At 42.1% G+C, this 14,138-nt stretch overlaps 1 protein-coding gene across 4 annotated transcripts in view; it reads right to left on the bottom strand.

Moving 5' to 3' along the window:
• nfic (nuclear factor I/C) overlaps positions 1 to 5,728 on the bottom strand; it is a 35,245-nt gene extending 29,517 nt beyond the window's left edge. For 2 of the 4 annotated variants that reach the window (XM_084011461.1, XM_084011462.1), the window contains exon 1: positions 5,571 to 5,728. In XM_084011461.1, coding sequence (XP_083867587.1) covers positions 5,571 to 5,651 — 81 coding nt within the window. In that variant the 5' untranslated portion in view covers positions 5,652 to 5,728. Of the gene's footprint in view, positions 1 to 1,059; positions 1,386 to 5,570 lie in introns of those variants that run through there. The other 2 variants (XM_084011463.1, XM_084011464.1) reach the window with 1 other exon arrangement.
• Between the last annotated feature and the right edge of the window lie 8,410 nt (positions 5,729 to 14,138).

Below are 14,138 nucleotides of genomic sequence, written 5' to 3' on the forward strand. Positions count from 1 at the left end.
ATCAACGCCCAAGGCTCATACGAAAGCGTCATATGAACTGTTGAATCTAATTGATGTACTTCCCTGTGGGTATCACACTTTTATCTCAGGTCATATTAAACGGTTACAATAATGTTGCTTGAGTTGTAAAAGAGAAGGGCCTTATTGACAACAGGTTCCCATGAAGTCCAATGCACAAGACAGATCATTGTGAGCTTAATACACACACTAAAAGAATAAAGGTCTTAAAGTTCAGCCCCTGAACAAAGGAACAACATTAACTGATAATACAGCATCAACTTCGATATTGAATGTAAGAGGTAAAAATTCAATAACAAATCTGAGATTCTGAGGCCTCTATGGATCTGGGGTCCTTACAGGTTGGTAATCCAGTATTACCAACAAGGCTGCAGTAGCGATGCCGTAGTAAAAATAAGAGTCATTTTCTCATAGACCTCCATGTAATCAAACTTCTTTTTGCAACCAGGAGTTGCCCAGCAGGGATAATGCTAGTTTAAGGCACTTCAGATTTGGCATCACTTTTCAGAATCATGTGACTTCAACTTGAGAAGAGTTGAAGGGCAGACAGTGGTCAGGTTGTTTTTTTTAAAACGCAGCTTCATATTATAAATACAACATTTTTCTGCTCCCATCAGAAAACACATGGCCCACTTTCTCTCTGGAGTTTAGATCTGCTTATAACACCACTAGGTGCATGAATATTATGACAGGACTGGAAGCCTGTTTAGAAACAGTTGGACGTGTCACATGTTACAGAGCTAGTTGCTTTCTGTCAAGTTACCTCCAGTTGGGCAATAAAATAACACGCACAGAGACACAGACACACACACACTGTAAATGTTCCAGCCACGTTAACTCAACAGGCCTGGCTCAGTGGTGTATGTGGTGCAGCCGTCTCTGCCTGCCCCTGATATCTATCTATTCACATCCTGCACAATGACTGCAGCTTTAACTGTTGAAATAGTTTGAAATTGGTCACTTCGGCTCTCGTCCTGCGCGCCGCGTCACCACATCAACACGGTGTCTACTGTGCTACAGTGATGCGCGGCACCGTTTTACCTGAGACAGGGAGAGAGGAGAAAACATGATGTTGATGACTCAGAGCAGACCGCCTCGCCGTTCGTTGCTGCACATTTCTAGGCGCTGAGTCGGTTCAGCAGCTGCACCTCCGGGTTACAGGGAGCGAGCATTACCGAGACGCGAGAGAGAGAGAGCTCCGGACGCCTCGGGTGACTCCGCCGCGTTAACTCCAGAAATGATGACACGCCAGAAAAGTTGAGGCTCCGGAAAAATGTTCCGCAGGGAGAGAAACCGAGAGAAAGTTGCGAATAATCATTGTGTGGAGGAGAGCATGGCCGGAGGTGTAACGGAGTCATCTCGAGAGGGAAGGAGACGAGGGGGCGAAGAATAAAAGAAAGAGAAGTGAAATGACGTTATGAATCCAGCCCATCCCAAACGACGGGCTTAAAGCCGCAGCAGCAAGCTGCTGCTGCTGCTGTCGGTCTGGGCCTCCAAACACCGGGATCAGGATCCGATCCACAGTCGCGGTCTGCAGACCGGACAAACACGGACACACGGCCACGGTCTACGTGTTCTCATTGGTTGTCAACCAACGTTAAACTGTAATTATAGGACGATATGAAAATATCATGCCACCATTATACTGCCCCAAATAATTGTGATCCACGATATTATTCCCATAATCATGGAAATATGTGTAAAACTCCTAAAATGGCAGCAAAACATACAGGACACACTTTAGTCACGTTTTTATAAGTCACAGATCCTGTTTATATTGAAAATCAAAACAAATATGTTAAAATAAGATTATCATATACCACAAGGTCTCCCTGCATAAATACATTTCTAAATACATTTAAATATATCAGGCTCTATTTTTCACTCAACTACCACGATGGCAAGCAACACAGCTTTTTCATATATCACTCATGACGATATTCAAGATAATCCTGAACGGAAATTCACCACGATCAACTGTGTTTTTACCGTGATCCACGATATAAGTCTTGATCGTCCCATCCCGAGTGGAGGTGTGCTTCCAAAATACCCTTACTCTTGATTATTTTCATATTGTGGTTGCGTTTTACTGCACTACGGTATTTTGACAGTATAATACTACTTAGCATATCGAGATTTGACATCTAAAACATCTTATACATCATGACGCTATAGTGTTGGTGTACATAGACATTAAAGCAACACTTAAGAAGTTTTCCTCTTCGGTCCCCCTACAGGTTGGAAGCGGAATTGTCCATTACTGCCGTCGTAAATAATTTAGCCTACCGCAGCCTACCGTCGCGCACACGTTATTTGTTTGTATGCAGAACCGGCTCTGGAAACGATGAACGAGTTGAACGATGTCCAGTGACAAGGTAGAGTAGCTAACGCCTTAGCTAAGATTAGCCAACATGATCCATAGCGATAGTTACATATATATTAGCACAATAGCTAACGCCTTAGCTAAGATTAGCTAACATGATCCGTAGCGATAGTTACATATATATTAGCACAATAGCTAACGCCTTAGCTAACATGAGCCAATAAAATAATCGACAATGTATTGTACACAGATGCACACTGTTGGAGAAAAAATGATTACCGGTATTATTTACAAGTCCAGCAGCAACAAAGCCAAGTCACCATCCGTCTTGCATTTTGTAGCCTCCTTCAGCTCTCGCCAACAAGTGTGAGCCGGTCCGATATTCACTCTTCGAGAAATATTAGAAATACTTATAATATTAATATTATTATTACCTTCACCATCATCGTCAATAATAATATAAGTGGAAAGCTTACAAACATTATAACTGTGAACGTAACAGTTCAGTGTGTAATGATGAGTATGTAGTCAGCTGTAACATAACTGAACGTAACAGTTCAGTGTGTAATGATGAGTATGTAGTCAGCTGTAACATAACTGAACGTAACAGTTCAGTGTGTAATGATGAGTATGTAGTCAGCTGTAACATAATAACCGTGAACGTAACAGTTCAGTGTGTAATGATGGGTATGTAGTCAGCTGTAACGTTATAACTGAACGTAACGGTGCAGTGTGTAACGATGAGTATGTAGTCAGCTGTAACATTATAACTGAACGTAACGGTGCAGTGTGTAACGATGAGTATGTAGTCAGCTGTAACGTTATAACTGAACGTAACGGTGCAGTGTGTAACGATGAGTATGTAGTCAGCTGTAACGTTATAACTGAACGTAACGGTGCAGTGTGTAACGATGAGTATGTAGTCAGCTGTAACATTATAACTGAACGTAACAGTTCAGTGTGTAATGATGAGTATGTAGTCAGCTGTAACATAATAACCGTGAACGAAACAGTTCAGTGTGTAACGATGAGTATGTAGTCAGCTGTACAGCTGAGACGCAGCTGTACAGCTGAGACGCAGCGGACCTGGTGGGGATTGACCCATAGACTAAAGTGAAACGTATCTGCAGTGGAAATGCATGTAGCAACAGTGCTAAACAAGTAGCCTACACGTTAAAATTACGATATAAACGACAGAGGGTTATATCCTACGGTAGACATTTTTATATCGTACTACGATATATATCGTAATATCGCACAGCTCTACGTTAACGTAACGGTGCAGTGTGTAATGATGAGTATGTAGTCAGCTGTAACATAATAACCGTTAACGTAACGGCGCAGTGTATAATGATGAGTATGTAGTCAGCTGTAATAACCGTGAATGTAACAGTTCAGTGTGTAACAATGAGTATGTAGCAGCTGTAACATAATAACCGTGAATGTAAAAGTTCAGTGTGTAATTATGAGTATGGAGTCAGCTGTAACATAATAACCGCGAACGTAACATGCAGTGTACAGGATACACCAGGCTATCACAAGGCCGACTCATAGAGACAGACAACCGTTCACAATTGAGAGTCATCAATTAAACTGCATGAAAATCCACACTGACACAGGAGAACATGCTCCCCACAGAAGACCCTTATTGGGACAGTGCAAACCACTACGCCACTGTGACATGCTACTGTTGGATATTCGGACAGTAAGGATGGAAGAAAAACATGTTTTCAAACTTATTGTTAGAACTTTAATGGTATTATTAAGTACTCATATCGGCATTCAGTATTGGAAAGTATTAAATTGTAAGTATTTGAACTTGGCCTTAAAAACATTGATATCAGTGCATCCTTTATAAAAAAAAACCGACACAGACACTTTTAAGTTCTCATTAGCTGTCATTTTAGGCTAAGAGTGTTGTTGCTTATAGGCCCTATATATATATATATATATATATCCTCTAAGGGAGCTTGTGGTGATGGAGAGGCCACGTTTGGCTGCTTCCTTTCGTCTCTACAGTGGAGCCTGAGCTGTTGTCAAGTGGTTCAGTGGCCCAACTTGAACTCACCCTTCCAGTGCGCGTTTCCAGGACGACCTCCGCCAGCTGCGGCTCTGTGTGCATCCCAGCCACTCTGCCCCAGCTGTATGCCGGGACAGGAGGCCCTCTGTCGGCCTGTCATTCTAACTTAGCCCGCTGGCTCTAACTGCGGCCATTTTCTGCTGACTAACACACACACACACGCGCGTGCACACACACACACACACACGCACACACACACACACACACACACACAATCCAGGGGGAGAAGGCTCGAGCTGAACTTCAACTTGGCCTTCCGCCGTCCTGAGACGAGCGGAGCGGAGCAGACAGGCCTGCCGCGGCACGCTCTTCCGCAACCGGCCGAAACTCAACAACTTTCACCGGCAGATATACACACAACGAAACAAGTAGCCCGTGACTACCGCGCTGCCAGGGCTCCGAAACCATATTTGCCGGTGTAACGCTAATACGCCCCGCACTCCCACACCGAGGCGACATCACTCCAAACTTCATTCAAAACTGTACGAGTTTTAAATTGACTTGTTTAATGTCACTAATACGTGTCTCCTCATGTGTGATGGGAAATCATCGTATGTGTGATGGTGTTTGGCGAAATTCGGCGCACATAAAATGCTCGAAAATGGCGTTTTGTGAACTAAATACGAACTTTTATAGTCGTTTAACGTTGCTGGCTTCCGCCCCGAACAGTGTATGACGGAATGACGAACCGGCTCTAAAAGTTAGGATTTCCTTAAAGTACGGAGTGTACCGCGTGTCGTGTGTGTGCCGAATGCGAGAGCGGATCCTGACAATTCAACATTGTTTTCCAGATGTGTCGTGCCAGGTGTGTATATTTGCCAGGGTGGGAGGGACATTTAATTTGCTAGATCCGTGAATGCAGTTCAGCGACTGGCTCTCCCCATAGACCAGCGTCACTTATCGGACTGTAATGTTCGGACGTTACTGCTACAAACTCGAAGGCGGAGGTAAATAGAGAAGGCGGCTGGTGCCATTGAGAGAAATGGATGAAACCACCGCAGCTTTCTGCTCCACTTTAAGCTGCGTAGCTAATGTTACTCACTCAACTCCTCGCATTGCGTCTTTTTGTTGTTGGGAAAACACGAAACAGCACACCAATAGGAAGAGGCACTCTACTACATTATTGTACCGGAACAGGTTTTGTCCTACCATTTCGAAGCTGAGCCGCCACCGGGGGAAGTTAAAGCTGATCTCAACGCCTGCCCATCTCGCGCTGTCGGTCGTTATCATTCCATATTCATTTCTATCATCATGCGCGTGCCAGATGGAGTAAATCCGCGGTGCTCGGGACCAGAAACGTCCCGCGTCAAGCTCAGGCTCCACGGCAGTAAACCCCCCCCAACCCCACCCCCCGCCCGGTAGGCTGCGGCAGAACAGAATAGAGCCACATTCACCTTTCATCTCCTCTCTAAAAGGACTCCGTCTTTCAACCTGTCCCCCCTCACAGGCCGATACTAATCTGTCTTTATGTCTCACTCAATTAGCCCAGGTTGTCCTCGCTGTCTCTCTCCTCTTCTGCTCAGGTCTGCATCCAACAACTATTTAATCAGTTAATTGATTATATTAATCCGTAATATATATTACGGATTAATTAGATTATATTACTACTTCGATTAATCGATTATTATCAGATGAAAAGCATTTTTTTATTTGATATTTAAAAGTTATTCCTTGTGTTTTGTACAGCCCTCTTCAGTGGGTAAGCAACCAAACAGAGAATAAAAGGGAATAAATAAAAAAGAACAATTCATATTTATATATTTATTTTGTATAAAAATGATTGGAGCGCTGAAAAAAGTTGAGCTTAGCTTTGATCTGCAGCGCATCACCCCGTCACACAATTTGTATTTTCATCGGCTACCATTTAAAATGGAGATGCCATCAAATCCTGTACTTTAGAAATATATATATATATTACTTTTTAAAAGTCATCCCTATCTACCTGGAAGTTCTACAGTATGTCAGAATATGATGTAATGTCCCACTGGGTTCTGGGTTCAGCTAAGAGTTAAAGTCATCTTAGTAGCTAATTGCAGTGGTAGTGTCGTAGCATCATAGCGATAGTAGTGACATATTGAACAAGACTTGAAACTGATTGAGACAATAAACCTGTGTTAAAAATGTTTACTGAGACAATACATCAAGGGATAAGTAGGGTCATTTTCTCATTGAGTTCCATCCATTCCAATCAGACTTCTTTTTGCAACCAGAGGAGTCACACCCTGATGGCCAGCAGAGAGAATGCAAGTTTAAGGCACTTCAGCTTTGGCTTCACTTTTTACAACTGGAGGTTACCACCTTTTCTTGCCATTTTATATATAACCACAATAACACAAAGTCCCACTATTGCCCCCCCCCCCCCCCCCCCCCCCCCCATCCACCCTGGTGAATCAGGTATTGGGAATCTAGCAGGGTGCCAATAGGATGATCAAACAAGGTGAAGGTCTCTACTGTACAGTATGTGCAACACCGACAACGGTCTTCAAGAGATCGAACGCTGCATTCAAGACCCACCTCATGCCAAGACCATGACTACAGATGTCAATGTTTCCATGGAAATACACATTAGAGAAAATCTAACCTGTTCCGAAAACCTTTTTTGACAGACGGAAGTTTCGGAGCTGACGTGCAAACGCGATAGACACAATGTGAGGTTGTATTTTTTTTTTTTACAGAACTAACTCAGTGTACAAAATCCTTCAGTGTGCAAAGGCCCGATCTGTGTGTCGCCTACGTGACCTGACCGTCATATATTCCACCGACCACTAGACCAACGAGGCTTCATGATCACCACCATGGTTTGTGTGTGTGTGTGTGTGTGTGTCCAGGAACAGAAGTGGAGCAGTTGCTGACTTAGCCTTCTTCAGACTGCATAGGGACTCTCCCCCTGGAGGCCTGCATGTTCACACACACACACACACACACACACACACACACACACACACACACAGATTGCCTGAAGCTAAAGGTGGTTGCAGTGCAGAGCTGAGAATAAGAGTTACAGTAAGTGATACAGTTTTAATTCCATGGAGTCAGCAGACAGAATGAGATGTTCCAGGCTCTGCATGATATCAGGGCCAACAGCACTGAGAGAAGATGGCTCAGATCAGTCAGGTAATAATTGTTTGCATCACATTTCAAAGCCCTCCTTACTGCATGGTTGTGCATATGTCCACTGCAATGTGTGAAGGTGTTAAAATCTCATGGACAGAAGTGCTCAGAAGAATAGAAATGTAAACATCTATGTGCTGGAGGAGAGTTTGTAGTCATCCATCTTTACCACAATATAAAGACAATTGAATAGTTTTAAGAAAACATCAAAATGTATTTTTTATAAAATTGCTTTTAATTTATTTCCACTAACTACTTTTATTGTTATTCAACATTTCCCATACTTTTTAAATGGCTTTTGTATCTTAAAAATGGATTTTAGCATTATTATCTTATTACTACTTACTATTACTATTTACTGTTTGTTTTAATGCCTTTTATTTTTTAATTTAATTTATTTTTTCTCGCTTCCTTGCTTTGTGTTTTCTGTTTTAATACCTGTGTTGTTGATTTGTTTTATTTTTTTAAAGCACTTTGAGCAGCATTTTAAATTATGAAAGTTGCTATATAACCAACACGAGCAGGCAGAGTCCGTTGAGATTTGTGTATTTACTGTATAATGCAGCAAAACGCATTAAATGTAACTTTGCAAGCATTCACCATTTAACCTTATTCTGATCCTCCTGGGGGAAGGCTTGTTTTTAGCATTAACATCCTGACTTTTCAACTTGTTTTTTTGACACCATTATCTTTTCATCAACTACTATTTTGGCTCATTGCCAGCTGACTGTTCTTGAAGCCATTTGAAATTAGGGTTTCTCAAAATTATAATTGTGCCTCGTTTTTGGCATGATCACAAATATAACAAAAACTGCAAGTTAAGGTCATTCTGGGAACATGTCCAAAGCTTCAACTTTACAGTACAGATGCTAGTGACAACCTGTCAGTCTTCTTCAGGCTTGAACCCTTGTCACCTGCACTGTAGTCAGCATTGCTAACCATTACACCACATTGTGACACAGCCCATTTGAAAAGAAAATGTTATCAACTTTAAGATCAATCGACTGTTTCATTCAGTTATACGCATTAATTCAGGCAGCAGTTGCCTCCCAGACCAACTGTCTCGGATGAGCTCGAGCAAAGTAATATCTCTAACTCCCTGTCAGTTGCCATGGTGAATCGTAGTATCGGAGCTCCATTGAAGATGGCTTTCTAGTCGGCGGGCACGTGCGTTTACATACTTGTAAGTTAGTCGATTGAAATAATTCAGAACAGCTGTTCTTGAACCTAAAACGCCCATCTCATGGTTGGTCAATTCAGTTCAGGGTTAGGTTCAGAGTTTGTTGAGCCTGCTTTGTGGAATACACCCCTGGCCATGAGATAACAAAAGACACTGGGAATGAAAACACAGATTCATGATGCTCCCACACTTTTTTCTTTAGCTGCTAGAGGGCAGCGTTTCACTATTCATGTTGCATGAAGGCAGCAGCGTCCCCTCTATGAGGAGGGGGACAAGAGGAGTCTCTTTAGGCATCCAGGGGACAGATGTTGGTGCTTTAAGGCTCATCAGCTTACAGAGCTCAGCCTCTTTCTGCTGGATCCACACATCCCACAGTATATTTAGTGCTTGAGGAGACTCTTTGTCTGTCTCACTGTTGTGGTCTGTGATGGACAGTTAAAGCAATACAAGCGCGAGTAATGTTCATAACTCTGAATTCATTAGACTATTCAAGGATAATTTATTTTCATTGCACAATCCAGGGACCCATCAATTATCTGTAACCGCTTATCCTGTTCAGGGTCACAGAGGGGCTGAAGCCAATCCCAGCTGACATTAGGTGAAGGTAGATTACACCTGGACAGGTCGCCAGTCTATCACAGGGCTGAGACAGATAACCATTCATGCTCACATTTTCTTAAACATGGAAGTCTCTCACATATATTACACTGCACTTCACTGCTTCTTTGCATTCTGGTTAGGGACAGCATTTTGTTGCATATGATAAAGTTGAATCTCATCTACTTTTCATTATTAGTCTAATGTATAGTAAACACCACACATCTATTATTTTTTATTATTAAAATAACAACCAGTGATCACATATGCTTCTCTACCTTCTTCAGATGCTCTTCTAAATATTTTAACCCCACCCCTGCAAATCCTGGTCCACCTGCAGACACCTTCTCCCCCTCAGCCCAACCTAGTGATGCAGCACCAGGTTCTTCTGTTCCCTCGTCCCCCTAATTCATTTCATCTCACTTGTTTTTTTGTTTTTTTTTATGTAAATAGAGCCGGGGGGCGCCAGTTAAAATCCTGCCAAGGGCACCAAATTGGTCAGGGAAGTCATATTCGGACTGTGGAGGAGCAACGGGTGGATCTGACGAACACAAGCAGCAGAGCACCACCCTGAGCATGGTAGCATGGTGGCATAGTAGCATAGTAGCGTGGTAGCATAGTAGCATGGTAGTGAGGTAGCATGGTGGCATAGTAGCATGGTCGCGTGGTAGTATGGTAGCATGGTGGCATAGTAGCATGGTCACATGGTAGCATGGTAGCATGGTGGCATAGTAGCATGGTAGCGCGGCAACATGGTAGCATAATGGCATAGTAGTGTGGTAGCATGGTGGCATAGTAGCGTGGTAGCATGGTGGCATAGTAGCATGGTGGCGTAGTAGCATGGTAGCGTGGTACTCATCCACCCAGAAACACCTGTCACCTGAATGAAAGTTCCTACCTGTACTGCACATGACCCAAAGCACAAGGGGGACCATTACTGGACCACGTTGGTGTCCTACCTGAGTCCAGAAACGACTCCAACATGAGTATCTTTACAAAGGGGGTCTGAAAACGTCTCCCTCCACTGCTGGCAATGCAAACAAACACTATCTAAACTAACTGACTTCAAGTGCTGACTGAAATACACCAAAAAGGGAAGCAGAAAGCCTCCCAGCCGAAACGGGAGCAGTTGAGAGGATTAAGAGGGGCAGTAAGAGGGCTGAGCTCAAATGGCTTCTATTCAATCTTTAGATCCTCTGTGACATTTACAGATCAACTACAACAACATAACTCTCACGAGAACACCTAAGAATGCAATCTGCAGAAGCTAAAGTCAGACTTCCATCCATGCATTCATTATCCATCATCTATCCATCCGTTTGTCCATCCATCTTCCATCCATCCATCCGTTTGTCCATCCATCATCCATCCATCATCAATCCATCCATCCATCCATTCGTTTGTCCATCCATCTTCCATCCATCCATCCGTTTGTCCACCCATCATCCATCCATCCATCATCAATCCATCCATCCATCCATCCGTTTGTCCATCCATCATCCATCCATCATCAATCCATCCATCCATCCATCCATTCGTTTGTCCATCCATCATCCATCCATCATCAATCCATCCATCCATCCGTTTGTCTATCCATCATCCATCCATCATCAATCCATCCATCCATCCATTCATCCATCCGTTTGTCCATCCATCCGTTTGTCCATCCATCATCAATCCATCATCCATCCATCATCAATCCATCCGTTTGTCCATCCATCATCCATCCATCATAAATCCATCCATCCGTTTGTCCATCCATCATCCATCCATCATAAATCCATCCATCCGTTTGTCCATCCATCATCCATCCATCCGTCTATCCGTCCACCCATGCATCTTAGTTTAGTTTTGTTTGTTTGCTGATAGTTTAAATTCTTTTTTCACGTGTCATTTTCTCATTACATTCAGTGTAAAAAGCCACTTTTTCCAAATGTACGTTTGTATGAGTGCTGCTTTGTGTCTTTGTGTGTGTGAGCCCTCCTCTTCCTCGTCATTATAAAGATCAGTCCTGTCTGCTGCCTCCTACACATCACATACCACCCAGTGAGTTTAAACCCAAACTGGTTGTGACTGGAGGCCCTTGGCCTTTAGTTTGAGAGAAAACGGAACAATAAATACTAGAATTATCATGTCACAGGCAAGAATAAATGAAGAAACAAAAAAGGCTTCTGTGGTAACAACAGTGCACATTTCAGAACGCAATTATCACTGATCTAATCTGAACAAATCAACAAAACAATCATGCAAAAAACCAGACCAAATGAAAGCAGAATGAAGACATCTACCCAGTAAAATGTATCCAATAAAGAAAAAAATTAAATAAAAGATTAAAAAGGAACACAAACAAAGGAGGGGCAACAGGAATGTTAGTTCTTATTAAGATTCTCTGGGTTTCCATGGCCTCTCCACTGGCTGGTAAGTAGAATAAAATGTAGGAAGTCTAAGATGACTGTGAAAGAAAGTTATATATATTTTAATAATAAGTAAATGTTCTTTTTTTTCTTTTTTTAAATCATAATATTTTAAATCATAATATAAGGTACGTGCTGAAGTATTTAAAAGGGCTGCATGACATGAATATAAACATACACATAAAGGTAAGTAAAGCTCTTAAGAATAAAAACTCCTACACACACAACACATATTATTCCTTTAAAATTATAAACAATAAATAAAGTGTTAAGATAAAAAAATAAAATAAAACAATCTGGTAATTAAAAGGTATATGTTTATGTGTATATGCATATATCTGCATAAATGCTATGTAGGTAATTTAACTAATAGAATGAATATCAACGCATAATTAATATTTCATAAAAAGAGAAACAACATAGAGAATTGATTAAAAATTGATTTTGATCAAGGCACAGTCATAAAACATTGTCGTTATATAAGTTTAATTAATGGATTAAATTAAAAGGAGCCCCCTGTATGCTTAACTAATTATTAATAATGTTATGATGATTGTTCCCCTTCTCCTGTGTAGACCTGTACGTGCTTTAAAGAAAAGCATACAAACAAGAGTAAAATCCCCGCCGTGGTAAAATGCAATAATTATAACAATAATGACATATATACGTGGGTAAATAAAGAGCACTCAATATTTACTTACTATTTGTAAAAGCAATTATGTGAGATAAACAGAGATAAAAATTAATATAATCTCATGGTAGGGAGGAAACTTGTTAACCTCTGAGTTTTATTTGATATTATTGATCATAAATCGGATCAAAGTACTCCATTAGAATCAGTTTCAACCAGAGAAGTTTTGATACCAGGGTCAGAAGTCAAACTCACCATCCACCACGTCTTGGCAGTGACATCATAACATAGTTGCCACTTCACCGAGCTGTCCGCCTCGCCGCAGCCTCCTGGTGTAGCTGACATCGCCATGACAATGTAGGGGAGCTGTCCAAACGTCAAACAAAGATGGCTTCGGTGCTTTTGTCAGTTTTGTCGTTTCTGTCCTGTGTGAGTTCGGGTCCAGTCCCTGTAGATCTGATTCCCTGCACAAAGAATCTTTAGAGGAGCTGGAATAAAATGAAGATGTCCAACATCTTCTTCCAGTCAAATAAAAGAGATTTATATAGATAACGTGATGTAACGTGAAGAAGCCGAGTCTGGTCTCAGTGCTCAGAAGTTTTAACCACACAGCCTACAACATTCCTCTAAACCAGAGAGCCAACCTGATCCAGCTCTGTTCCGCCTCTCACCGCTTTCGGACTCCCACTGGACCAAAACCAGTACCAGGTAGAATCCTAGTCCACCATGTGTTGCACCTCTAGCAGTTGTTTGTTCAAAGCAGACCGTCTGAGCTGTGGTCCTGCTTCCTCCCACAGTCTCAGGTAAATCCCCCCCCACATTCATTCAGGAGCTGAAATAAAAGTCACTCCACCAGACAGCCAGGCCTCCTCTGATCCCTCCTCTGTGACTCCTGAATGGATCCCAGTGTTGGGTCTCTCTCAGCACCTGTCCAACAGTGTCTTCACACAGGGACTCCCAGTTTAAAAAGTCCAATCAAGTTCCCGTCCCTCTGCCTCATTCAAAGAGAAAAGAAAACACCAGCAACCAACCGAAGCAGCCAGCCCCCCCTGAATCCTCTGAGTGGGCTGTCACTCTGAAGAGGAGGATTAGGAAGTAGTACACACACACAGAGAGAGAGAGAGAGAGAGAGAGAGAGAGAGAGAGAGAGAGAGAGAGCAAAGGCAGACACACACTTCTTATGCACTCCTGCAGCTGGTAAAATATATAAACATAAACAAGTTATATCTTATATGGTTAAAATAAGGTCAAACCGGTTTAATCATGACATGGTCTGTCAGTCCGTCTGTCTGTCCTTCCATCCATCTGTCTGTCCTCTGTGACTCATTCACTCGTCCATTTTAAAATAGCAATGACCTTTCTGTGTTGGTCCATCCATCTTTCTCCCTCGCACGCATCTTAACCAACAGTCTTCTCCAGAGGACCTCCCGTAACTCAGTGACTTTGGAACAAGTAGGAACCCTTCTTGGTGTTGTTGAGAACCCTTCAAGGAAGCAAGCAGAGCATTTCGTACTGTCTAGTAATACACTATCAGGAACACTCAAATTCACACCTCTCTTTTTTATCTTACGGGGATCACAGCAGTGGAATCCCAAGAAAGCATAAATGATCATTGTTGATATTTCAAAGACTAGTTTGACAAAATAAGCTTAAAGTACTAGTTCAACATTTTCAGAATGATATAGACTTTCCTTTAGCTGAAAAGATGGATATAAATCTCTTGTCTGTCTGAAGTACAGATCTGGAGTCCGGACATGGATACCTTAGCTTAGCATAAAGACTGG

This window comes from Eutrigla gurnardus (genome assembly GCF_963514095.1).
Source record: "Eutrigla gurnardus genome assembly, chromosome: 6".
NCBI classification, from domain to species: domain Eukaryota; kingdom Metazoa; phylum Chordata; class Actinopteri; order Perciformes; family Triglidae; genus Eutrigla; species Eutrigla gurnardus.